Raw genomic sequence first — 27,082 nt, 5'->3', positions numbered from 1 at the left:
TGAGGTCTTTTGCAATTATTTGTTGTTGCCTATATGCTTTGTGCAGCTCATCTTCAAGCTCACTGATTCTGTCTTCGGCTGTAGTCATTCTACTATTGAGGGCTCCTACCGAGTTTTTTATTTCAGCTACTGATTCTTTTAGTTGTGTGACTTCTGTTCGTAGCTTTGAAATTTCTGTTCTCATTTCTTCCTGGATTATCTTGGTGGAGCGTTCCAATGCTGCATCCATACCCTCCCTTAATTTATTGGATGTTTGTTCCACAGTTGCTTTGAGTTCGTCAACCATCTTCACGATTTCCTCTCCGAATTCTTTATCCGAGAGGAGGTTGTATTTCTGGGAAGTCGCTGCTGAGGTTACTGAGATCCTTTCTTCCAACTTTCGTGGTGGTGGGGATTTTCGCCGTTTCTTTATGTTGTTATGGGCTTTACTGTCAGGCGCACTTCCTTAGCTTGTGAGGGGCCTCAGTTGAAGACATGGGGCTATGGTCTCTCTACAAAGGACTTTTTGTACAGCTTGATGTGTTCTCTGACAGTTTTTGTGAAACTAGGATAGGCCAGGCTAGTTGACTATTAACAAATAGTGAGTAAGATAACCAGGGTATTCTTCAGAGGAATAGATTATATCAATTGTGGCCAAAGAACAGTGCATGGAATGGGAGAAACAACTGCGGCCGCATAAGCGGCCGCCGCTCCCGAAAGAGCCCACGCCCACTTTTGATGCCATGCCCCCTAAAGTGAGGACATGCCCCTAACCTGGAGAACAGGGAGGGGTTAGGGCCTGTCGGGGCGGTGGCTCAAAGGTGCCAGGCGGGGCTGGGGGCTTGAGGACGAGCCCCAAGCCGCGGGCAGGGGGCGAGGGAAGGGCTTCTCCACGTTGGGCAGGGTCTCCAAAGGGAAATCCCAGTTACCTGGAGAACAAGGAGGGGTCAGGGCCGGTTGGCGCGGTGGTGAAAGAACTTCTTTAAAAGGACAAGATAGCAAAGTGATTTGCCTTGCACATGGCCGACCCAAGTTCAATTCCCAGCACCCCATATGGTCTCCAGAGCACTGCACAGAGAAATTCCTGAGCACAGAAATGGGAGTAACCCTTTTGCATTTCCCAAAAACAAAACAAAAATAAATAAATAAATAAATAAATGACAAACTTCTCAGCACATGGCACTAAGTATGGCAGTCACTCATTGTGCATATGGTTACTCTGCTAGATCAAGAAAGGTATGTTTACTCCTAACTTGCTAAAGGAATTTATGCATTCTCTATATGAATTAACTTCTTCTACTTATTAATGAAGATATTTAGCAATATCAATAGCATTTTCTAATATAAAACCAATATTCCCTTTCTAAGGATAAAACACATCCTTTTACAGGCCTACTCAGAATTTCCCTCTAAATTTTTCTTAATTCTCTTCTCTCTAAACTTTACATTCACAGAATTTATCTATTTCATGTAAATTCTAAAATGTATTAGCACAGAATTGTCTATAATATTCTCTAATTATATATGTCTCTAAAAACTTAATTTATGAAACAATTTTGTGGAATTTCAGATTAGCCTTTTTACTGTATATGTTTGTATATATTACTACTTCCACAGGAGAGACAAGTAGAAAGAGGGAGAGATCTCTTCCACATGATCAATAAAAGGAAACATAATAAAAGAAAGCAGATGGTCAAAGTCCTCAAGTTTGTAGACTGAAAATTCTGTCTACAAACCAGCTTAGTGGTAAAGGGAAGTGGGCTCTCTCATAAGGGGTCTGATGTAAGCATGAAGTATGCATGAAAAGTAAGTAACAGTATCATAAATCATGTTACCTCAATTAAAATGGTTTAAAATAAAATTAAGTTAGGCATGGCCTAACTTTATAGCATTTGGCTTTGCTTTTTTTGTTTTTTTTGTGTGTGTGTGTGTGTCACACCCAGCAATGCTCAGGGGTTACACCTTGCTCCGAACTAATGAATTAACTCCTGGTGGTGCTCGGGGGCCGATATGGGATGCTGGGAATCGAACATGGGTCGGCTGTATACAAGGCAAACACCCTACCCACTGTGCTATTGCTCCAGCCCTAACTTTATAGTATTTGGAGCCCTCCTGATTTACACAGGGTCCTAAACAGATCTGACCATTTTCCTGTATTACATATACGGGGAAAAAAAAAATGGAGTTGGAAAAACTCATGATTACAATGGCCCTTTATGACTGAACTAAAAGGAACCCAAAGTTCTTTCTCCCATCAAATTCCCAAGCTGTCCCATTTCAGCAGGAAGTGGCTAGACTGAAGATCCCAATTTTCAGACTCAGCAAGTATTAAAATTGCCACTCCAATTTCCAGTAAATGGGTAAGTATTACGGATTCATCTGTAATAAATTCCCAGCCTTCCCACCCTGCTTTGGTCCCTTTCTTGTCTCCTTATACTAAGGGACATTCTCAAGTAATGAAGATCTAGTCATGAATGGGTAGGAAGGAATACAGGCCCTCTGAAGAGACCTCTGAAAGATGTCACACAGACTATTGCTATCTCAAAGTTCACAAGGAACAGACCAGCTTCTCCCAGGGATTCACTAAACTACTGAAGCAAGCCAGATGACAGACACTGAACACCTTTTTCTTTCTCACTCACTACCATTTGTATTTTTAATTATTTCCTCAACCAGAACTACATAAACCCTAATCCCAGTCTGAGTAAGATGAATTTGGAGCAAACAAGTCCACCATCTTCTCAAAAATCTATTTTTCTCACACCAATTTTTGATCAAAGTATAGACTTTCTACCAGCCGCCAGCAATCAGACCTTGAATTTAGTGACACAGTCATAAAACATGGCTTTAAAGTGTAGCAGTCAATGACAGAACAGCTATGCAGCAGGCCGCTTGCAGAATGCACTACCTGGCTTTTGCAGGATGAAACTACCCAATGACACATTTCTAAAAATTTATCATCTTTACTGATGATCACTGTAAATGAACCTGTATAAATCTGCTCTGTATTTGAATTGCATAGGCTTAAGACAGATCAAAAGCATCCAAGCAAAAGATGGAGATTGAAACTCAATTTAAAAATACTAAATAGGACCCTCTGCGCCTAAAGACTTTGATTCCAGAGACCTAACACATTCGGGCATCCAGCGCAGCTTCTAATAGCAATGCACTGGGACTTCGAACTGGGCTGCAACTCTGTGCTGCCCAGGGGTGGATTTTTCCTCCCCACCCTGTCTTCCTGCATGGAAAACGGCAGCGGCCCACACGGCAGGCGCCATCTTCTAAGAATCCTAACCCAGAGGTATTCGATTTTTACACTTGGGGTTCCTAGGAACTCATGGGAAGGGGGTGTAACCGGCACACCCTCAGCCCAGATAAATTCGGAGCTGCTGAGAGTGAAGCGGACCCTCTGCAACTAAAGACTTTGATTCCAGAGACTTCTTACAGCAATGCACTGGGACTGTGAGCTGGGATATGCAATTTCTGGCAGAATTTTCCCTGGACTTTATACAGAAATCCAAAACCGCGATTTTGGATTTATAATTGTCAGCAATGTGAAATGGTTCCTTTTGAACAGGTCTGACTTGGGGGGAAACTCCAAATAATAACAGTAAGTTTTTGTTGAAATATTGAAGGTTATTAATGTAGCAGCCACCTCTCTGGACTGTGAACTAAGCAAAAGCCCCACGCTAGCCGAGAAGAGGAAATATCCCTCTTTCCAGGTTGTTTCCCATTTTCAGGGAGAAACGCAGCGTAGCGCATACCATACTATGAGGCGCGGGAAGGGGGATGAGGGGGAAAAAAAAGGGAAAAGGAAAAAGGAAAAAAGAGTTATGTACTTGGAGCGGTGGGGCTACATATCTCTTCATTCCCAGCAATGGAAAACTAATTATCAAATGCTTCCTTGGTAGTAGGGCTGTCTCTCTTGGGTGGAAACTCCAACAACTATAGTGAGTTTTGTGTTGAAATATGGAACGTAATCAAGGTAAAGAGAAAATGAAGTGAAATTCATTAGTTATACAGTAGGGGGTGGAGGGTGGGGGCGGGGGGTATACTGGGGTTTTTGGTGGTGGAATATGGGCACTGGTGAAGGGATGGGTGTTTGAATATTGTATAACTGAGACATAAACCTGAGAACTTTGTAACTTTCCACATGGTGATTTAATAAAAAGTTTGAATAAATAAATAAAAGACGGGTAGGTGATCTGAAAAAATAAGTAAATAAATAAAATACTAAATAAATAAATAAATAAATAAATAAAAATACTAAAGAATCATAGGGAGGTTTTGAGAACTGAACTAAAATTTTAACTACTACCTGAATCCTTAACAAACATATCTGGGGAATAGGAGAGAAGATAACTCAGGTTTGGGGGTGGAGCGGAGGAAGCTGGTTGTTTATTTTTGGGTTTTTTGTTTTGTTTGAGGCCATACCCAGCTGTATTCGGGGACCACTCCTAGCAGTGCTTGGGACCATATGAGGTTCTAGGGATCAAACTCAGGTGGGCCCCATGCAAGGCAAATGCCCTGACTGCTACAACTCTTACCCCTGAAGAAAAGTTTTTAATAAAGTTTTATGATTGAGGACAAAAGTGTGAATCAAGCAAGAAAAACACAATTTAAAAAATCCATCATGGGTCAATATCTGGCTGAAAATTCCTCTTTTTAAAAAAATAAACAAAATGATGAGAAAAATTGGACAGGAAAAATAATAACTTTAGGAAGCATATAGAATGAAGCCTCTAGTTTCACAATGTGAAATATTACATGATACAGAAAGTGGTTATCATTCACATTGAAATAAATAAAAAGTATAGCTTACTTTATTAATCGGCAATGGAGATAAAGAGTTACATATATGAAATGAGCCATACAGAATTAAATGAACTGTAAATAAAAGCATTGCTACTATAAGAAGATATTCTAAAATGTTTGTTTAATAAGGGTGATATTTATGTGATATATAAAATGTAATTGTGTTTTTTGGATAGATGTTTTCTAATTATTTAAATTTTTTGCTTAAGAAATTCATAAGTTGATTTATTTGATTTGTTTGAAATAATCTGCAAACTTTATGTTCTTTCATTTTTGTTTTTTGATAAAAATTTTTGAAAAGAAAAAAATTAAATTAAATTAAAATAAACAAGAGGCTGGAGCAATAGTACAGTAGATAGAGCATTTGCCTTGCACGCGGCTGACCCAGGTTGAATTCCCAGCATCCCATATGGTCCCCCAAGCACCACCAGGAGTAATTCCTGAGTGCAAAGCCAGGAGTAATCCTGTGTATTGCCAGGTGTGACCCAAAAACAAAAATAATCATAATCATAATCATAATAAAATTTTTAAAAATTTTTCAATAAAAAAATTTTATTTTTTTATGGAATAAAAATAATAGGGAAATATAAAACAGCCTCAGAAATCTGTGGTGTAATATTAAAACAACTTGTAAGTACTAGAGATCTAGACGAGGAGAAAACAATTGGAAAACTATTTTAAAAAATAGTAAGTCTCTCAATGAGAGACGTCACTGGTGCCCGCTCGAACAAATCAATGGGCAACGGGATGACAGTGATACAGTGACCAAGAGAGGCCGCCCATCTACCCCTTCGCCACCTTCCAACACTGCTGCGCCCAGTTTGCTCCCTCTGACAGGTCAGTGAACCAGAAGGGGCTGCCATTTCCCCCCTGTAAGACACCCCAGCCACATTGCTGTAGTGGATGTGGCCTCAACAAAGTGGGCGTGGCCCCAGTAGAAGTGGGCGTGGCCTGTTTTGTGCCGGCCACAGTTATTTCTTCATACCAAGATATCTCAGTCTTCATCACCTATTTCCCTGAGTAACATCATACCTATCCCAAAAACAGTTCACCAATAGGCTGCTAGTCTATTCCAATTTCTACAAAGTACCAATGAATTTAAGCAGCTGTAAAAGCACAGGGTAAAGGAGGATATTCTCCAAAAGCATCACTTGAGGCCTCACATAAAGAATAGAGAAACATCAGAGAAGAACATGTTCTAGAGGGAGTACATAAGAAGGTGACCACCATTGACCGAGCCCATCCAAAACTCTTTTTTGCAACAAGAGGGAACAGTGACAGTGAACTTGAAGGTCCCTCTTCCATACAACCACAACAACGTGAAGAAACAATGCAAATCCCCACCACAAGGAGAGAACAATGAAAGGAGTCCAGAAACCTCAATAGGTGTTTCCTACAAACTTGAGCTCTCTAATAAAGAATTCAGAGTTGAAATCCTGAAGATGTTCAATGAACTCAACATAAAGATTGACAAGGTATTCATTAAATTAAAGGAGGACCTTTAATTTAAATTAAAGGAGAAACAATACAACAGACAGCCGAGAAAATACGGGAAGAAATGAGAGCAGAAATTAAGAAAAAGCTACAAAAAGAAATGTCACAAATAAAGGATTTGGTAGATGAATTAAAAACTCAGTGGGCACCCTCAACAATAGAATGAATACAGCCGAAGACAGAATCTGTGAGTCTGAAGATGAGCTGCAGGAAGCCTTACAGGTAACAACAAACAAGGGGAGAGACATCAAAATAGCTCTAGGGAGAATCAGAGTCGAGGGATGATCTCAAGAGGAACATTAGAATCATCTGAGTACCAGAAGGACAAGAAACCATTTATCACAAGCCTACGGCAAGCATCATCCTCAATGGGAAAAAACTAAGAGCCTTCCCTCTGAGAACAGGGACAATACAACAATGCCCACTCTCTCCACTTCTATTCAATACAGTACTTACAATAGCGATTAGGCAAGAAAAAGATATTAAGGGCATTCATATAGGAAAGGAAGAACTCACAGATGATATAATACTATACTGAGAAAACCCTAAAACCTCTAGCAAGAAACTCCTAGAAACAGTAGACTCGTAAAGTTGCAGGCTATAAAAATCAATACCCAAAAGTCCATGGCTTTCCTATACGAAAATAATGAGAGAGAAAATAGCGACATAATAAAAGCAATCCCGTTCACAATTGTGCCTCAAAAGATCAAGTACCTCGAAATCAGCTTAACTAAGGAGGTAAAAGATTTGTATAAAGAAAACTACAAAATGCTACTTCAGGAAATAAAAGAGGACACAAGGAAATGGAAAGATATCCCCTGCTCATGGATTGGAAGAATTAATATTGTCAAAATAGCAATTCTCCCCAAAGCATTGTACAAATTCAATGAGATCCCTATAAGAATACCCTTGACCTTCTTCAAAGAAATGGAGCAAGCACTCCTGAAATTCATATGGAACAATAAGCCCCCACGAATAGCTACAGCAATTCTTGGGGAAAAGAAAATGGGAGGAATCAGCGGGTAGGGCGTTTGCCTTGCACGCGGCCGACCCGGGTTCGAATCCCAGCATCCCATATGGTCCCCTGAGCACCGCCAGGGGTGATTCCTGAGTGCATGAGCCAGGAGTGACCCCTGTGCATCGCCGGGTGTGACCCAAAAAGCAAAAAAAAAAAAAAAAAGAAAATGGGAGGAATCAACCTCCCCAACTTCAAACTCTACTACAAAGTGGTAGTAACTAAAACAGCATGGTACTGGAACAAAGGCAGAGCTGCAGACCAATGGAACAGGGTTGAATATTCTGACACACCACCCTAAATATATGAACATCTGATCTTTGATAAGGGAGAAAGAAATGTGAAGTGGAGCAAGGAAAGCATTTTTAACAAATTGTGCCTGCAAAACTGGACAGCTACATGCAAAACAATGGGCTTAGATCTCCACCTATCATCATGTACAAAAGTCGTATCAAAATGGTTTAAAGACCTCAACATCAGACTAGAATCCCTAAGGTGCACTGAAGATAGGTCGGCAAAACCCTCCACGACATTGAAGGCAACGGTATCTTCAAAAATGACACACTACTTGCCAAGCAAGTGAAAACAGAGATAAACAAATGGGACTATCTTAAACTAAGAAGCTTCTGCACCTCAAAAGAAACAGTGACCAAAGTACAAAGACAATCTACTGAATGGGAAAGGGTATTTACCCAATCCCATCCGATAAGGGGTTAATATCAAGAATATACAAGGTACTGGTTGAACTCCATAAGAAAACTGCCAGCCCAATCAAAAAATGGGGTGATGAAATGAACAGAAACTTCCCCAAAGAAGAAATCCGAATGGCTGAGAGGCACAGGAGAAAATGCTCGACATCACTAATCATCAGGGAGATGCCGATCAAAACAACAATGAGATATCATCTCACACCACAGAGACTGGCCCACATCCCAAAAAACAAAAGCAACCGCTGTTGGCGTGGATGTGGGGAGAAATGGACTCTCCTTCACTGCTGGTGGAAATGCCGACTGGTTCAACCCTTTTGGAAAACAATATGGACGATTCTCAAAAAATTAGAAATTGAACTTCCATTTGACCCAGCAATACCACTCCTGGGAATATATCCCAGAGAGGCAAAAAGGTATAATAGAAATGACATCTGCATTTGTATGTTCATTGCAGCCCTGTTTATAACAGCCAAAATCTGGAAAGAACTGGAGTGCCCAAAAACAGATGACTGGTTAAAGAAACTTTGGTACATTTACACAATGGAATACTATGCAGCTGTTAGTAAAGATGAAGTCATGAAATTTGCATAGTGGATCAACATGGAAAGTATCATGTTGAGTGAAATGAGTCAGAAAGAAAGATACAGACATAGAAAGATCGCACTCATATGTGGATTATAAAGTAGCAGAATGGGACACTTTAACACCCAAGAGTAGTAGAGATAAAGAACCAGGAAGTCTGCCCCACAGCTTGGAAACTGGCCTCACATGCTGGGGGAAAAGGCAGCAGAGACAGAGAAGGGAACACGTAGTAGAGAATGTTGGGAGGACCCACTTGGGTTGAAAGCTGTGTACCAAAAGTAGATTATAGACCGAACATAATGGCCACTCTATACCTCTGTTGCAAACTACAATATCCAACAGGAGAGAGAACAAAAGGGAATGCCCTGCCCAAGAGACAGGATGGGGTGGTGGGGGTTGGGATGGGAGTGGTGGGAGTGATACTGGGATCATAGGTGGCAGAGAATGGGCACTGGTGGAGGGATGTAAACTAAATACAAACATGCAAGTTCATAAGTTTGTAACTGTACCCCACGGTGATTCACTAATAAAAATTTTTTTAAAAAACAAGAGATAAAGTACTTGAAATATTAGCTGAAAACTTTATAAATCTGTAAAAAACACAAATATATAAAAATTCAAGATTTTCAATAAATTGCAAACAAAGATGCAGAGATATATAATAACAGGCTTGCTAATGAAACCCAAAGACAGAGGGAATCCAAGTTCTATCACTGGGAGCACAGGAACCCCAAGCATCCAGAGTGACCCCTCAGTACCAAGTCAGGAGCAGCCCCTGGCACCGTTAGGTGAAGACCAAGAATAAATACCATTAAAATCCTAATATGGTGCCTTTATCCAAAATATCATTATATTTCAGAATATATATCTTGTGCCACCTTAATAGTGCTGGAGGCAGGAAGAAAGCTCAATAGGCTGAGAGCTTGCACAGAAAAGGCTCAGAGCACTGCATAAGGCCCCCTGAGAAATACCTGAGGCATCGCCCAGGCACTGAGCCCCAAGGAGTTAATCACGTGATGTTTAGGATGAAAAGGACCAGATCTCCAGAAGGGGTGGCCCACAAATTAAAAATAAGACCCATTCTCTGCTGAGCCCACTCTACAGAGTGCACTTTCCACATTCTTGCTCTTGCTCGGCCTTATTTTTTAAAGATAAATAAAAATATGTAGATGTGCTGTATCATGATGTTTTTAAGTTACTTTCAACACACAAAAAAAATGAGGGCGGGGGAAAAGCAAAATGAAGCAAATGTGGTGAAACACTAAGAATCTAAATTAAGAAAAACAAAAATTATTACTCTAAAATGAGGTACTATATAATTACCTCTTTTATAATCCGAAATCTTGTTAGAACCTCTTCTTTGACACCTTTGATTTTACTCAAAGCACCTTCATGTCTGAAAAGCCGTTGTTCTCTTTCAACTAAAAAGCATTCTCGCTTTTGAAGTTCTTCAGCAAACTCCTGTTGCACTGCAGTTTCAAACTGTATCAAAATATCAAATTTGTTTTTTAAAGTATAATCACAGTTTACAAATTATAGTTTCATTTACCCAGTGCAGGTTGATCACATGGTCTTTAGGACAAAAATGACATCAAGTAAAACTAGATTACTGTAATAGATAAGACTAGTACAGCAAATAAGCTTACACAGAAATTCCATCTTGTCACAAAATGGCATCATAAAGTGTGGCTCCATAATGATTACTGAGGATAACCTGCAGTTCAAAATGAATCAATACAATACAGAATCAACCCTCTGTCCAGCGTAAATTCCATGTTCACTTCAACTTCAAGGTGCATTCATTTTCTTAGATAAAAGGGAGTCTCTACTCCCTTTTATCTATCACTCTTTGGCTAAAAGATCCTAGAACTACATTTAAAGCACTTCTATTACTACTCTATAAGCTGTTTTATACTAATAGGGAAAAAAATCATATACTGTAAGTAATTCTGTTAAAGTCTACAAGATTCTCTCAATGGCCACTCAATGCCTCCACTCAATGCAACAGCAAACCACAACACCCAAAAGAAGAAAGAGAACAAAAGGGAATGCCCTGCGACAGAGGCAGGGTGGGGTGTGGGAGGGAATGGGGTGGGGAGGGGAGGGATACTGGGATCATTGGTGGTAGAGAATGGGCACTAGTGGAGGGATGGGTACTCCATCATTGTATGACTGAAACACACACACAAAAATTTGTAAGTATGTATGTAACTGTACCTCACAGTGACTCACTAATAAATAAATAAATAGATAGATAAAGTCTACAGGATTCTCAATGTGGTCCAGAAATACATCAAAGGAAAAAGAGGACAGAAAAAAATAAGAATTCCCCCTACTTTACCTATATATTTCTCCTTCCACACCATATTAAGAGTAGATTCTGGTTTTCACTGTTGCCTGCCTGTAACGGCAACATTGTCAACTATCATCCTAATACTTTCAATCTCTCTCATCTCATATGAAAGAAACTCTCTCAGCTCCACCTATTTATCTCTGTCCCATCAAAAAACTCCTTAAAATGTTGCTACATTTGCTGACCAGTACTCAATTTCAAACTAGTTACACCATGTGTCCCCTCCTAAAATCCTTTAGCTATTAATACTGTTAGTCACATTTTCATCCTAATGAACTGCATATAACAGCAGCATTTTGTACTTTTTAAAATTTTGCTTTTTGGGTCACACCCAGCAATGCTCAGGGGTTACTCCTGGCTCTGCACTCAGGGGTTACTCCTGGAAGAGCTCAGAGGACCATATGGGATATGAGATGCTGGGAATCGAATCCGGGTCGGCTGTGTGCAAGGCAAATGCCCTACCCACTGTACTATCGCTCCAACCTCTGTACTATTTTTATATAATAAAATTTTGGTTTTTTAATTGAATCATGGTGAATCACAAGGTTGCAAAGTTATTCTTGTCTACTTTTCAGGAGTACAATGATTCAATATTAGTCCCTTCGCCAGTGTCTGCTTCCCTCCAAGTTTCTCCAGTTTCCCTCCACTTCTTGGCCTCCCTCCATGACACTTTTGTCTTTTTTTCTTTTTTCCCTTCAGGCACTCTAGTTACAATATTATTACTGATAGGGTATCGTGCATATCACTTTACCTCCTCTCAGCACCTAATCTTCATCCAGAGTGACCACTTCCCTCTATCAATGTTATAGGGGCTGTCCCTGACCTTCTTTCCCCATGGTGAAAAGATTGCTACCAAGAACCAGTTATCCTGCTCTTCATTTCTTTTGCCTTTAGGCATTAAGTATTCCTCTACTATGCTTCAATGTATCCTGCATATAAATAAGATCTTCCTCAGACTCATTTCAATCAGCCTGGTAGTCTCCATATCCATCCATTCATCATCAAATTGCATAACTTAATCTCAGAGTATTCCACTTTGTTTATGGACCATAGTTTCTTTATACAGTCATCTGTTCCGGGACACCTGCATTGTTTCCAAATTTGGGCTATTAAGAACAGTGCTACAGTAGTTGTTGTAGTTCTTTGTGAAGAGTACTGCTTTCTCTGATGTGAGGTGATATCTCATTGTTTTGATTTGCATTTACATGATGATTAGTGATGCATAACATTTTTTCCATGACTTTTGGTCACCTTTATTTCTTCTTTAAGGAAAACTTCTAATCATCTCTTCCAGCTTATGATGGGTTAGAATTTTTTAAATTCTACCAGTGTTTCATATATTTTTGAGAGTAACCCTCTATCAGATGACTGGTGGGAAATAGATTCCCCCAGTATATGGGGTATCTTTCTATCCTGGACACCATTTCCTTTGAGGTGCAAAAGGGTTTTTTTTCTATTAAAAATTTTTAAAAATTTTTTATTAGTGAAACACCATGTTCTAGACTTAAAAACTTTCGTGCTTTCATATGTGGAATATAAAGTAGCAGAGAGATACAAACTAGCAATGATGCAACTTCTGGCAGAAATTTCTCTGGACTTAGTTACTAAAATACTAAAATACAGAAATCCAAAACCTCGCGGCCACTATTGTGGCCACACGACCTCATATCTCAGCAATGGAAAACAAATTATCAAATGCTTCCTTTCCAGCAGGTCCGACTTTGGGGGTGGGGGGGGAACTCCAAACAATAATAGTGAGTTTTTTGTTGAAATACTGAATGTAATCAAAGTAAAGAGAAAGTAAAGTGAAATTTATCAGCTACACAGGCGGGGGGGGGAGGCTAAGAGGGCGGGGGGGTGGGGGGAAGGTTTACTGTGGTTCTTGGTGGTGGAATATGTGCACTGGTGAAGGGATGGGTGTTCAAGCATTGTGCAACTGAGACTTAAGCCTGAAAGCTTTGTAACTTTCCACATGGTGATTCAATTTAAAAAAAAACTTTCATGCTTGCGTTTCAGTTATACAATGATCGAGTACCCATCCCTCCAACAGTGCCCATTCTCCACCACCACCCATCCCACCCCACCCCATCTCCACCCCCCACCCTGCCTCTGTGGCAGGGCATTCCCTTTGAGGTGCAAAAGGTTTTTAATCTAGTGTTGGTCCATTTGTTATCTTTGTTTCCACCTGCTTGGCCAATGATATTGCCTCCTTAAAGATGCCTCTAGCTTCAACGTCAAAAAAGGCTCTGCCTGTTTTCCAAAAACATATTCAGAATTGATAAGGTCCTTAATCTACTGTGATTTGACTTTTGTGTATAGTGTTAGAAAGGGGTATAAGTTCATTTTTTTTTGGCATGTGACTGACCAGTTTTCCCAATACTACTTGCTAAAGAGGTTTTCCTTGATCCACTTCCAATTTATTGCTCCTTTATTGAAGATCAATTGACCATATACCTGAGCATCTTTCTCTGGACTTTCTAATCCATAAATTTGAGGGCCTGCTTTTATTCCAATATCACACTGCTCTAATGACTACCAACCTGTAACTTAAAAAGGTTGAAGTTGGAGAAAGTGATGCCTCCCATCTTCTTTTTCCTACGAACTGCTTTATCTATTGGGGGAAGGGGGTTTGGGTAGCAATGTTCCATCTGAATTTCAGGAATGGTTGATCTATTTTTAAAATGTCAAGTAGCCTTGTACAGACTGTGCTAAGTCTGTATAGTGCTTTGGGGAGTATTGCCATTTGACAATGTTAATCCTTCACATCCATGAGCAGGAAATGTGTTTGCACTTATTTGTGAGGGTTAACTTCTAGCTATGCACTCAGGAATTACTACGGTGGTGCTCAAAGGACCATAAAAGATGCTGGGGACAGAACCTAGGTCAGCCCCATGCAAGGCAATCTCTTTATTGGCTATACTATCTCTCGAGCCCCTCCTCTTTCATTTCTTTTACATATTGTCACCTCTTTAGTTTAGGTGATCCTTAGGTACTTGATTTTCTGAGGCACAGTTGTGAGCGGGAATGCTTTAAACTCTCTCATTCAATTCTACTTCATTATTTGTTTTAGGAAAGCCATGAACTTCTATGTGTTTATGTTGTAGACTGCCACTTTATTATACGAATCTATTGTTTCTAAAGAAGAGCTTTTCTAGAGTATTTAGGGTTTCTAAATATACTATCAAGTCAGTTGCAAACAGTGAAAGCTTGGACTCTTCCATTTCTATCTGGATGCCCATAGTATCTTTTCCTTACCTAAATGCTATGGCAAGTACTTCCAGTACTATGCCAAATAAAAGTGGTTAAACTTGTCTCAAAAAGCACTGTAGCATTGTCATCCCGTAGTTCAATTTGCTCAAGTGGAAGGAGGAATCAAACCCGGATCAGCCTCGAGCAACGCAAACGCCCTACCCACTGTGCTGTCCCTCTCGGAGAGCCCAACAAGCTATAGAGAGTATCCCGCCACCATGGCAGAGCCTGGCAAGCTACCATGGCATATTCGATATGCCAAAAACAGTAACAAGTCTCACAATGGAGAGTTACTGGTGCCCACTCAAGCAAATCAATGAACAACGGGATGACAGTGCTATTACTACTACAGTAGTGCTATAGTGTACTAAACTTGTCTTCTGGGACATTAGAGAGACAGCTTTTAGTTTTCCCCATTACGTATAATGTCTGCTGTGAGCTTGTGGTAAATGGCTTGAGAATGTTGAAATCCCCTCCAATTGTCATTTTTTTTACTTTTTAAAATCATAAATGCGTACTGATCTCCTCAAATGCTTTCTCTGCATCTATTGATATGATCATAGGATTTTTTTCCTGTATTGATGTGGTGTATTACACTGAGTTGTGTTAAACCATCCTCACATACCTGGGGTGAATCCCATTTGGTTATGGTCTGTGATCTTTTTGATAAGTTGTTGGATTCAACTTGCTAGTATTTTGTTAAAAATTTTTTGCATCTATGTTCATTACAGATATTGGTAATTCTTTGTGTGTGTGTGTGCTGTCTGTTTTTGGTACCATGGTAATGTTTGATTCATAGGAACTGCCTGGGAGTGCTTTAGTTTCTGCAATTTCCTGAAAGAGCCTGAAAAGCAATAGCTCTTCTCTAAAGGTTTGAAAGAACTTAATAGTGAATCTAATTGGGGCTGGGCTTTGGCTCTGGGGAAATTTTGAGTACCATTTTCTTTTTCTTTTTTTTTTGCTTTTTGGGTCACACCCAGCGATACTCAGGGGTTACTCCTGGCTCTGCACTCAGGAATTACTCCTGGCGGTACTTGGGGGACCATATGGGATGCCGGGGATCGAACCTGGGTCGGCCGCGTGCAAGGCAAACGCCCTACCCGCTGTGCTATCGCTCCGGCCCCTTGAGTACCATTTTCATTTCCTCCATAGCAATAGGTCTGTTCAGGTGTTCCACATCTTCTTGGTTCAATCGTGGGAGTAGAAGTCTAAGAATTTATCCGTTTCTTCTAGGTTCTAGCATTTGGCAGAACATAGTAGTCCCTGATGATCCTTAGCATTTCTGTCATATCTGCTATGATATCTCCTTTCATTTCTCATTTCATTAAGGTTCTCCCTTTCTCTCTGTGATTCTTGCTAGTGTTTTATGGATCTTGTTTCTTTCTTTAAAAATCCTGCTCCTAGTTTCATTACTCTCTCAATGAAACAGCACTTAGGCTGTTGACATTAAGATTATGGGGTTTTATAGTATCTTTTTGTAAAAGTCTGGCATCTATGTGTCCTGTCTTAAAGAAGTCCCTTCAGTTCTTGTACAGTTGGTACTGTCTTATGACATTCCTGAGCTGCTGTTTATCCATGAAATTCTGTAGTTTTTTCAAATCTGAAATTCTGTATCATTTCTTCAAATTCTGTACAGTTTCTTCAAATCTGAAAGTCTGGTTGGTTAAAGTATTAGTGGTAAAGTCTTCATTTCATTCTGGTTTTTTCAAACTATTCCCACCGTTGTCTTTGGGCTCATTTGATAATCTGCTGCTAATCTTAAGGACAATTGTTTTTATGTGATTTTCCTTATTGAATTTTGTGCTTTCAGTATTGTCTCCATGGCTTTAATCATTCTGATTAGAATGTTTCTTGGAGTCTTTTTTTTTGCTTTTTGGATCACACCTGGCAATGCACAGGGGTTACTCCTGGCTCTGCACTCGGGAATCACTCCTGGCGGTGCTCAGGGGACCATAAAGGATGGTGGGAATCAAAGGTCTGCCGCGTGCAAGGCAAATGCCCTACCCGCTGTGCTATCGCTCCAGCCCCCATCTTGGAGTCTTACTTCGGTCTTTTGCTGGGACACTTAAGGCCTCTTGAATCTGGGATGCATGTGCTCTTCAACTCTAGCAACGTGTCAGTTAAGATTTTTTTTTAACTATTGATTCATTAAAATTGCATTCCTAGCTCTCTGGACTCCATTGATTAGTAGGTTGTTCCGCTTGAGTTCATCCCAGAGTTCTGTCTGCTGTCCATTTATTTTGAAGCCTTTTTCCTCTCTTCTGCTATACTCTGAAGGTTTTCTGCATCTGATCTTAGAGCATATTGATTTTGTCATCGGCTACTCTACTGCCGAGGCCTTTCAGTGAGTTTTTCATTCCACCAGCCAAATTCTTTAATTCTGTCATTTCTGCTTATAGCTTTCTCATTTATTGCCTCATATCCTCTGTTTTATTGGTTTCCATTCCATTCTTTCTTTGATCTCATTAAATATCTTCAACACTTTCTTTACCAGAGAGGTCATATAGCTGGTTATTACTGGTTGAATCTTCATGGCTGATATCTTTGCTTACCATGCTTGGTGAGGTTCTATGTTGCTTTTCTATTGTGACTTTTGCAGTCTGGAAGTGGGTCTTTTCAATTCACCCTTCACTCTATCCCCACTACATAAGGGTTCTTAGGGGGAAAAGCTGGGTGGTGTTCTCTGTCCTCAGTGTCAAAGCTATCTCGATTAGATTTGTTGTTACAAACCAGTTGTTTAGATTTTTTTGTGTGCTGGTTCCTGGAAGGCTTTCAGTGTCTTTGACCCTGAACAGATGTAATTGAATTCTTACTAACATGCCAGCAGAAATTTAGTTCTTACTAACACAAGTAGTTCTGTGTGTCACTGCGTGGATAGATGACTAGAGTTAGGATGTCAATTTATGGTCTCTGTGAGCTACTGAAAAGTATATCACATGGCTAGTAACTACATGCTTCCCAGGGATCATAACCTAGGGTTGAAATGCAGACTCCTGAGTGTGGTTCCTAGCGTGATTCCAACACAATGTTCAGTTCACAGGATTGGGTCAGAGCAGGGCCAAATTCAGCATTTTATACTATTGTCCCTCTCTTCTAATTCAAAATAATCTCTTTCATTGGCTCTTATTTTACCACATTCTCCTACGTTTCATTTGCATGGTTTTGCTTTGAAGGCCACACCCAGCTTACTCCTGGTTTTGAGCTCAGGGTTCATGCCAAGGGGGCTCAGGGGCCATATGAAGTACCCGGAATGGAACTTAGGTTGGCTGTGAGGAAGGCAAATGTACCACAAGCTGTATTATTGCTCCAGCCCACAACATTCTCCTAATATTAACACCTCTGCATCTCTAGCCCTGTGAGTCACAGTCTCCCTTTCAGCCCTTGCTTCTACTATGTTGCCTTTTAACAATTAATATTTCTCAGAATTTGGATTTAAGTCCCATTTTTCACATTCTCTACTTGGTCCTGTTCAATCACTAAAATGACCAATTATGGACTAACTGCTCCTATTTACAACCAAACAGCTCTTTGTCCTATGCTCCAGATTCAAGTTCAATCTGCCTCGTTAATATTATGTATGTTTTCAGATAGCAAAGATAATGTCCAATGCTGAATTCAATTCTCTAGGAGAGAAGTGCAAACCAAAACCATATTGAAATAACACTTTATTCAATGACATGGCTAGAATAACAAGAATAGTTTAAGCATTGTCAAGATTGTAGAAAACTTGAAACCTTTGTGTGCAACTGGTAGTAATATAAAATAGTGCAATTATATCAGAAGAGTCTGAAGAGTTCTTCCAAAAGACAAATCTAAAGGGTTAGGAATATAGTTCAGTGGAAGAGCACATACCTCTGTGTGTGAGTTATGATCATACAATCAATTCACTCCTAGAATACATGATGTGTAATTCATGTATAATAGATTCATGTATAATTCATGTATAATAGATAATTCATGTATAATTCATGTATAATAGATGAATTCATGTATAATAGAATTCATGTATAATAGATGAATAATAGATGTGTAAGTATAATAAATAATACATGTGTAAGTACATCCACACAATCTACAAAAGTAAATAGCATCACCATTTGTAACAACCCAAATGTTCATGAAGTAATGAAGACATTAAGAAAATGTGGTATATCCATATACTAGAATATTATTCAGCAATAAAAAGGATAAATATACTCCAATGTTGGATTACAGTTCCAGACATTTTAGGCTTAACTTTGGGTTGTCCTTTCTCCTCCCACAGGGAGTTTACCTTTACTGAGTTACCCCTACCACAGTGCTCCCGAGGACACCCAAGGCACTCCCAATCTCCTGGATTTATCTTTAATCTCTCCTTTGTGCTCTTCTTCCCCTATCTGGTAATCACATTTATCCCCAAATCCGACCCTGCAACTTGTAAAGACAAATCTTCTGAGGGCTCTGGATTTTGTACGTGTAAGTGAAATGTTGCTTTTCTCTTTCCTTTATGTCCTTTGCATAGTTTACTTTAGAGCAATGTCCTTTTTGTAAAGACACAGGAAGGCAGTTAATGCTATGCTTTTGTAACTTAGGAGTTAACTGACTCCGAATAATATTTATTCCTGGGCATTCATCATATTTACTTGACTAAAGCCTCAGTTGCCCTTAGTTCCCAACACCCTATAAGGTGTGTGTGGGGGGGAGTGTTTCCCGATGAGGAACAAGGATGGATGCACCCAGGCAAGTCGTGAGCTACCCTGGCATCAAAAAAGGACAGGCTGAGTGCCATAAGAGTATAATAAGTTCAGAGCATAGTCATGGTATAAACTGACATGACCCAAAAAAGAGGTGACTGAATAAGGACCCTGCTGGGGTTAGGAAAGACTAACCTGGCCTTACTTAGCACTGTAGCCTGGGATATGTAGCAAGATGTCCCCAGGAAGAACCACCCTTTAAGCTTAATATTTCTCTTACTGTGTTCATGCAAAATGACTAGAAATATTATTAAGAAGTAAATTTAAGATGACTGTTTAAATGAATTAATCGATAAGGGAAGGAGAAAGCAATAAGCCCAGATGGATTCTACCCTTGGGTGGATCTCCTAGCAGGACTCTAGAGTGCTGAACTCCAAGATGAGGTTCTGTCCTTGAGTGGATCTCCAAGAAGAACTTCCTGTGAATGAACTGTTGATGGTTTATGATCATGTTCAACCACACCTATGTGTAATTGCTACCCCTAACCCTTCATGGTTTCTTAGTTAATAAAGACTGTGAGACCTGAATAAATGGCCACTGATTACCAACCAGCCTGTGGCCACTGTTCCTTTCTCTGTTGTCTGTTGTCTGGGGGATGGAAGGACTGTGATTGGCTCTGAATGCACCAGGGAACCCTGGTCACCGCAGGATGGTGACTCAGAACAACAACACTCCAATATGAATAATAAATCTTGGAAATACACTAGATGAAAGCAGTCATCCACATACACTATATACTACATGACTATATTCATACATGAAAATAAGTGTTTGTAAATGCAGACAGAAAGGAAATCAGTTGACTACATAGGGTTGAGAGAAGTTGGAAGGGAAAAAAATCAGGAAATCTCTCTAATAGGTAGAGAGTTGCTTATGTTTTTGTTTTGTTTTTCTTTGCTTTCTTATTTTTGTGTGGCAAAGCACACACCTGACCGTGTGCAGGGGCTATTCTTGGCTCAAAATTGATGACTAGCAATCCTCAGGAAACCATATGTGATATTAGGGATTTGAACCAAGGCCGGTCATGTGCAAGGCAAGCTCCTTAATTCCTCTACTACCTCTTCATCATCTGGCTTTTTTTTGTTGTTTTTTTGTTTGCAAGGGATTTTTTTGTTTGTTTTTAGTTTTGGTTTGAGAGCTTGTTTGGAGGTTCTAGCAGGGGAGTACAGCTACTAATATACCCTCGACCGAAGACCGGTCCGCCTATATTCGGGGGAGGCCGTCCTCTTCGATCGAGGGCACAGCTTTGGGAGGGATGCACATGGAGCAGTGAGGGAGGAAGGGGACACCCGCCTAGCCAGCCAGATCAGTCGAATCAACACTGGCGATCAATAAGGTGACAGATGTCATAGCCAGATCGCCCTCACATCCATTTTCCAGTGGCTAGGCAGTCACACCCACGAACTGCCCCGGGCGCCATGTAGTCCCATCAACAGCGAACGTCCAGAGACTATAGAACCAAGGTCCTGGAAGCGTGTGGCCGCTTTGTGGCCGCACGGCATCTTATAGCCTAGTTCTCCCTCTCGGAGAACCTGGCAAGCTACAGAGAGCATCCTGCCCGCATGGGAGAGCCTGGCAAGCTCCCCGTGGCATATTCATATGCCAAATACAGTAACAATGATGGGTCTCATTCCCCTGACCTTGAAAGAGCCTCTAATGCAGTACCGTTGGGAAGGACGAAGAAAGAGAGGCTGCTAAAATCTAATCTCAGGGATAGGATGAATGGAGATATTACTGTGCCTGCTCAAGGAAATCGATGATCAATGAGATGATAGTGATAGTGATAGTAATAATTTTGGTTTATTTTTGGCTTCTTGGATCACACCCAGGGATGCTCAGAGGTTACTCCTGGCTCTGCACTGAGAAATTGCTCCTGGCGTTGCTCAGGGGACCATATGTGATGCCAAGTATTAAACTCGGGTTGGCCTTGTGCAAGGCAAACACCCTACCTGCTGTATTATAGCTCCAGCCCCTGGCAGAGAGTTTCTCTCTGGGACAATGAAAATATTCTAAGTTTTCTCAGAGAGATAGTACAGCAGGTGAGTGCATTTATCTCACATATAGCTTACCTGAATTTGATGCCCAGCACTGCATACAGGCCCCCAAGCCCTATCAGGAGTGATGCCTGAGCACAGAGTCAGAAGTAAGCCCTAAGCACAGCTGGATATAGCCAAAATTACAAAATATTAAAACAAAAAATTAAGTTACTAAATAATAAGATAAAATTTCAGTAGGAAAATGCCAGCTAAGTCAGGGAGGTTAATCAGGAGGTAAAGAAGAGTTCAATAAATGCAGAAAGTGTTTGTAAGGCTTAGTGAAAATATCATAACACTTTGAGTATACTAAAATTAAGGTATCAAATTAAGGCACTTCCAAAATATCTCTTCACGCAGTAAAGAGATAGCTATGAATAAGGAAACAGGTTCTTACAAATCAATGAAGCTACTGTGATCTTGGATTTCCCCACTCTAGAACTATTTAAATATGTTCACTGTTTTCTTCAGTACTTGGAAGTTCATCAAGAAGGTACATCATCTTTTCTCTTTTCTTGCATGGCAAAGAGTCACTGGAACTCTCTTCTAACCAGTTGTGGGTATAGAAGATTCTGAGGACCAGGCCTTCACTTTGAAAACCAAGCAAAACTCCTTGCTTGACTCAGTTAAAGTTTCTGAGGCAGATATATGAAGCCTTGAAAAGATAGGTTCAAGGGATCAGAGAGACAGTACAGAGGTTAAGGATCTGTACAGGATAGTAAGGACCTGTAAGGAAAGTAGAAATGCCGCCACGCTCAAGGCCATTCTCCACATGCTCGGAAGATCCAAGAGAGGAGGAGCCTCACCCAAGAGGGGATGAGCCTCACTCAAGAGGGGACCGGTAGAAAGACCCAGGTATGTGGGAACCCATGACTGAGATCTCCAAGCCCACTCAGACAGGGACTGGGCCTCTCCCCCGCAGCTCCGCAGTGTTCCAGTAGCTTGGCAGTCACACCCACAAACTGCCCCTGGTGCAACGTAATCTCATTAACAGCCACTATAACCTAAAGCTCCCAAAATAGAACAACACAAAATTTCCTCATGACCTCTTACACTCTATCTCACTTATTTATCAAAAGTAGCACACACTTGTTTAATTTTAACATACTTGCTTGTATTCACTAATATTTGGGCTTAAATGGCTCCAGAATGATATACAACAACCTTCACACACTTCCCTCCTATTGTGATGGGAAGGTGCTGGGTGGTGGGATTGGTGTTTGAATATTTTCTGTAATGAACTATTATGAACTACTTTTATGAAAATAAAATATATATTTTTTTTTAAAAAAAGGATAGTACAGAGCCTTGCACATGGTCAACCTCGGTTGGATCCCAGGCAACAAATGTGGCTCCCCAACTCCTTCCAAGAGTGATCCTGAGGACATCTCAGCTCAGGAATAAGCCCTGAGCACCAGCTAGGTGTGGCCCAAAAGCAACAGCAACAGTGATTATTCTAATGCATCAAAAAATTACTCATAATTGTTTAACTGTTGGCAAACACTGCTGGAATCCATTCCTGTTTGCATAAGATGAAACCCTGAAATTCTAATATAGTGCTTATTTTGACTGATTAACAAAGAACCACAAAAATCTGGAGACAGGGACAGCTCAAAAGGCTGGAGTGCGTATTTTGCATGTGAAAGCCCCTAACTAGGTCTTCTGTTTCCTGAACTCCTGGAGAAACATATTAGGAGTAGGCTCCTAGCACAGCTGGGTGTGGCCAAAAATAAATAAATAAAGTAAAATAAAATAAAACAAACAAAAACTAACCCTTGGGCACAGTAATGTTATTTCATATACTTTCAGAATTCATATTTATTACAAAAGAAGTTGGTCTTGGGGCTGGAGGAAATGAACAGCAGGCTTGCATCTTGCAAACTACATTAGTAAGAAAGAGAACTCCAGGATGCTGCTTAATGAGATCTGAAATAAACAGATATGATCACTTTGCAGAACAATTTGGTAGGACTCTGCTACCGTTTCCTCTTATAGCTTACACTGACTTGTACTATTTACATAGAAGTAAGGTGATGCATTTACAGAACACTATATGGAAATTAAAAAAAAAAAAACAAGCCTCATTTGTCAAATATACACTTCCAAAGAAATAGGCAAGCTGAAAAAATAAGCATAGAACACTTGATATATGTACAAATTAATACATGAAAGAGTGAAAGCTAGGATAAAGGAACTTCACAAACTTCAAGCTAACTTAATTTTTTGGGGGGGGTTTGCACGCACAACCAGAAATGCTCAGGACTTACTTCTGGCTTTGTACTCAAGGATCACTCTTGATGGGGTTCATAAATGGTGCCAGAGATTGAAACTGAGTTGGCTGCATGCAAGGCAAGTGCCTCACATGCTCAACTCTCCTGCTCCTGAGTTTTTTAATATCAAAAACAGATGTTCTCTCGGCCTTTCCTTTCCCTGGCAGCGTGGTGACTGCCATCTTATAAGGCCCACTAAACAGAGGTACGAGCTTGCAATGATGCAACTTCTGGCAGAAATTTCTCTGGACTTAATTTACTAAAATACCAGAAATCCAAAACCTCATATACTCTTCATTCTCAGCAATGGAAAAAAAATTATCAAATGATGGCTTTTCGCCAGGTCTGATTGTTGGGGGAAAATTCCAAATAGTAATAGTGAGTTTTCTGTTGAAATATTGAATGTAATCAAAGTAAAGAGAAAGTAAAGTGAAAATCATCAGCTCACAGGTGGGGGGTGGGGGTGGGATGGGAGGTATACTGGGGTTCTTGGTGGTAGAACATGTGTACTGGTGAAGGGATGGGTGTTTGATCATTGTATGACTGAGAATTAAGCCTGAAAGCTTTGTAACTTTTCACATGGTGATTCAATTAAAAAAAAAGAAAGAAAACCCAGATATTAATAGGGTTGGAGTGATAACACAGCAGGTAGGGCATTTGCCTTGCATGCGGCTGAGCCGGGTTCGATCCCCAGCACCCCATATGGTCCCCCAAGCACTACCAGGAGTAATTCCTGAGTGCATGAGCCAGGAGTAACCCCTGGGCATTGCCAGGTGTGACCCAAAAAGAAAAATAAAAACAGATATTTATAAAATGTTAGCAAAATATAAGCAACAGGTACACAGTGCTATTTTTGGCTTATATTAAACTTTAAATTTTTTATTTTAGTTTTGTTTTGGGACAACACCTGGTAGTGTTCAGAAACCAATCCTAGCTATGCTCAGGAAACCATGCAGTGGCAAAATAAGCCCTAAGCACCACTAGTAGAGTTCAAATTATAAAAAACTAAGGTCAGCATTTCCCCCATGCCTGCACCCCAGGTGCCCCCTCTGACCCTGAGACACCCAAATTCCCCAAGCGACATCCCGTCTGCCCCCGCACATCCCCCATTACCGCTCCCAGTTATCTCCCTCTCCCAGGTAAGCAATCGGACCTTCGAAGCCACTTCCCCTGAGTCTGCGCCCCAGGTGCCCCCTCAGACCCTGAGCTACCCAAAATCGCCAAGTGACGTACCATCTGTCCCCCACCCTTGCCCCGCACCATCCTCCATTGCTGCTCCCGGTTTTCTCCCTCTCCCAAGTCTGTGCCCTCCTACCTGGCACCCCACCCACATTGCAGTAGGGGGCGTGGCCTCCGCAAGAGTGGGCGTGGCCTCTTTTGGGGAAGGATACCGCTCACCTGGCCACAGTTATTTTCCCCTTTCCTGACACTCTCGACCCACATCTTCATTTCCATCACCTAATTCTGTGGAGAATATCCTGGCCATCTCAAACACATTAGGCCAATAGTCCAGTAGCATATTCCAATTGAACCATAATACTGTCATCACAAGAAGCTCAACAAATTCAATATAAAAGAACACATCCTCCAAAGCTTCACTAGAGACCTCACCTAGGCTGCTGAGGAGCACCTGAGGAGCAAAGGTGAAACTCTCTAAGGGGAAAAGGTGACTACCATCGACCGAGCTCATCCAGAATCCTCTCTCACAAGTGGAGATTACTGATAATAAACTGGAAGGTTCTACCACCATACTACTACAAAAACATGAAGAAACAGCAAAAATCCCCACCACAAGGAAAGATGATGAAAAGGGTCCAGACGCCTAAACAAGCATTACCCATAAATATAATATCTCCAATAAAAAATTCAGAGATTAAATGTTGAAGATGTTCAATGAACTCAAAGAGACGTTTCAACAGACATCCAGTAAATTAAAGGAGGACATGAAAGAAACAATGGCACAGACAGCCAAGAAAATACAGGAAGAAATGAAAGCAGAAATAAAACAGCTACAAAAAAGAAGTGCTCACAAATAAAGTATTCTGTAGATGAAATTAAAAACTCAGTAGGTGTCCTCAATAGTAGAATGGCTACAGCCGAAGACAGAATCAGCAAGCTTGAAGATGAGCTGCAAGAAGCTTACAGGTAACAACAGGCAATAGGAAAGACCTCAAAATAACTCTTAGGCAAATCAGAGACCTAGAAGATGATTTCAAGAGGAACAACATTAGAATCATTGGAATACCAGGACAGGGAGACAACCCTTGTGAAAAAGCCAAAGTTAAAAATATCATTGCTGAAAAGTTTCCAGAGCTGGAGAATGCAGGCATCCAGATCCAAGGAGCCTGAAGAGTGCCAGCTAAAAGAGACCCTGGTAAAAAGACTCCAAGGCATATTATAGTCAGAATGATGAATGCCACGGATAGAGACACAATACTGCAAGCAGCAAGGTCAAAGAAGGAAATCACATACAAAGGAGCATCCCTTAGATTTACAGCAGACCTATCTAGAGGAAACCCTACAAGCCCAAAGACAACGGTGGAATATAGTGAAAAAACTCAATGAAATGAACGCCTCACCAAGAATACTTTATCCGGATAAACTCTCACTCAAACTTGAAGGAACGATACACTATTTCATGGATAAACAACAGTTCAGGAACTTCATAAACTCAAAACCAAACTTAATACCTCTACTGCAAACCACAACACCCAAAAGGAGAGCAAGAGAATGCCATGACACAGAGGTGGGATGGGGTGGGGGAGGTCGGGGTGGGGGTGGTGGAAAGGATGCTAGGACCATTGGTGGTGGAAAATGGGCACTGGTGTAGGGACAGGCACTCAACCATTGTATGACTGAAACGCAAGCAGGAAAGTTTGCAAGTCTGTAACTGTACCTCACGGTGATTCACTAATAAAAATTTTTTAAAATAAAAATAGAAATAATTTTTTTAAAATAATGTCAGATTAAACCACAGTATTTCATTGTATTTCATTTATCTTTATTATTTGCTGTAAATGACTGCTAGAGTATTATATTCTACTTTTTTTTTTCTTTTTGGGCACACCTGGCAATGCACAGGGCTTTGCACTCAGGAATTACTCCTGGCAGTGCTCAGGGGACCACATGAGATGCTGGGAACCGAACCCGGGTCGGCCTCGTGCAAGGCAAACGCCCTACCCGCTGTGCTCCAGTCCCTCTACTTTTTTTTTAATGCTATAAAACATTATTATCAAGGGAATCTTCCTAATGTACTACATTTTTACTGTATTATTCTTTTACTTTAAAACTTCTAATAAGAGGCCATAGCGATAGCAAAGCAGGTAGAGTACTTGCCTTGCTTGTGAGTGACCAGGTTCCATCCCTAGGATCCCAAATGACCCCCCAACTCCCACCAGAAGTGATCTCTGAGCACAGGGCTAGGAATAAGCCCTGAGCACCTCTGGGTGTGCAAAAAAGACACTATTAAAAACTAAATTTAAAAATAAATAAAAGGAACTTATAATAGGGCCAGAGCAGGAAAGGTAGCACCTTTCAAGGCAAAACACCTTTGCCTTCCAGACAGCTGACCCCCAGGTTCAATCCCCAACACTCCATATGGTTCACCAAGCACCACCAAAAATGAGTCCTGAGCACACCAGATGTGTCCTGAAAACAAAACCCACAAACAGAAAAATCTATAATAAACTAATCCAGTTTTTACTCTCTTTCCTTAAGATAATTCATATATACCTAGAATGCCTTAGCACTCTCCCTTTCTTTAAATTCTTTAAATTCTAACTCAGAGTTAGAACTCAGAGTTAGAACTGAACTTAATTTTCCTAACTGTTTTTAAGCCCCAAAAGTTCC

At 40.6% G+C, this 27,082-nt stretch overlaps 1 protein-coding gene across 5 annotated transcripts in view; it reads right to left on the bottom strand.

The window, feature by feature from the left end:
• CCDC138 (coiled-coil domain containing 138) overlaps nucleotides 1–27,082 on the bottom strand; it is a 128,322-nt gene that overhangs the window by 71,255 nt on the left and 29,985 nt on the right. For all 5 annotated transcript variants that reach the window (XM_055145463.1, XM_055145469.1, XM_055145477.1 and 2 more), the window contains one exon: nucleotides 9,919–10,077. In XM_055145463.1, the coding sequence (XP_055001438.1) occupies nucleotides 9,919–10,077 (159 nt within the window). The remainder of the gene's footprint in view (nucleotides 1–9,918; nucleotides 10,078–27,082) is intronic.

Source organism: Sorex araneus, chromosome 1 (assembly GCF_027595985.1).
Source record: "Sorex araneus isolate mSorAra2 chromosome 1, mSorAra2.pri, whole genome shotgun sequence".
NCBI lineage: Eukaryota > Metazoa > Chordata > Mammalia > Eulipotyphla > Soricidae > Sorex > Sorex araneus.
The sequence above is the reverse complement of the archived record's forward strand: the minus strand, read 5'-3'. Positions and strand labels throughout refer to the sequence as shown.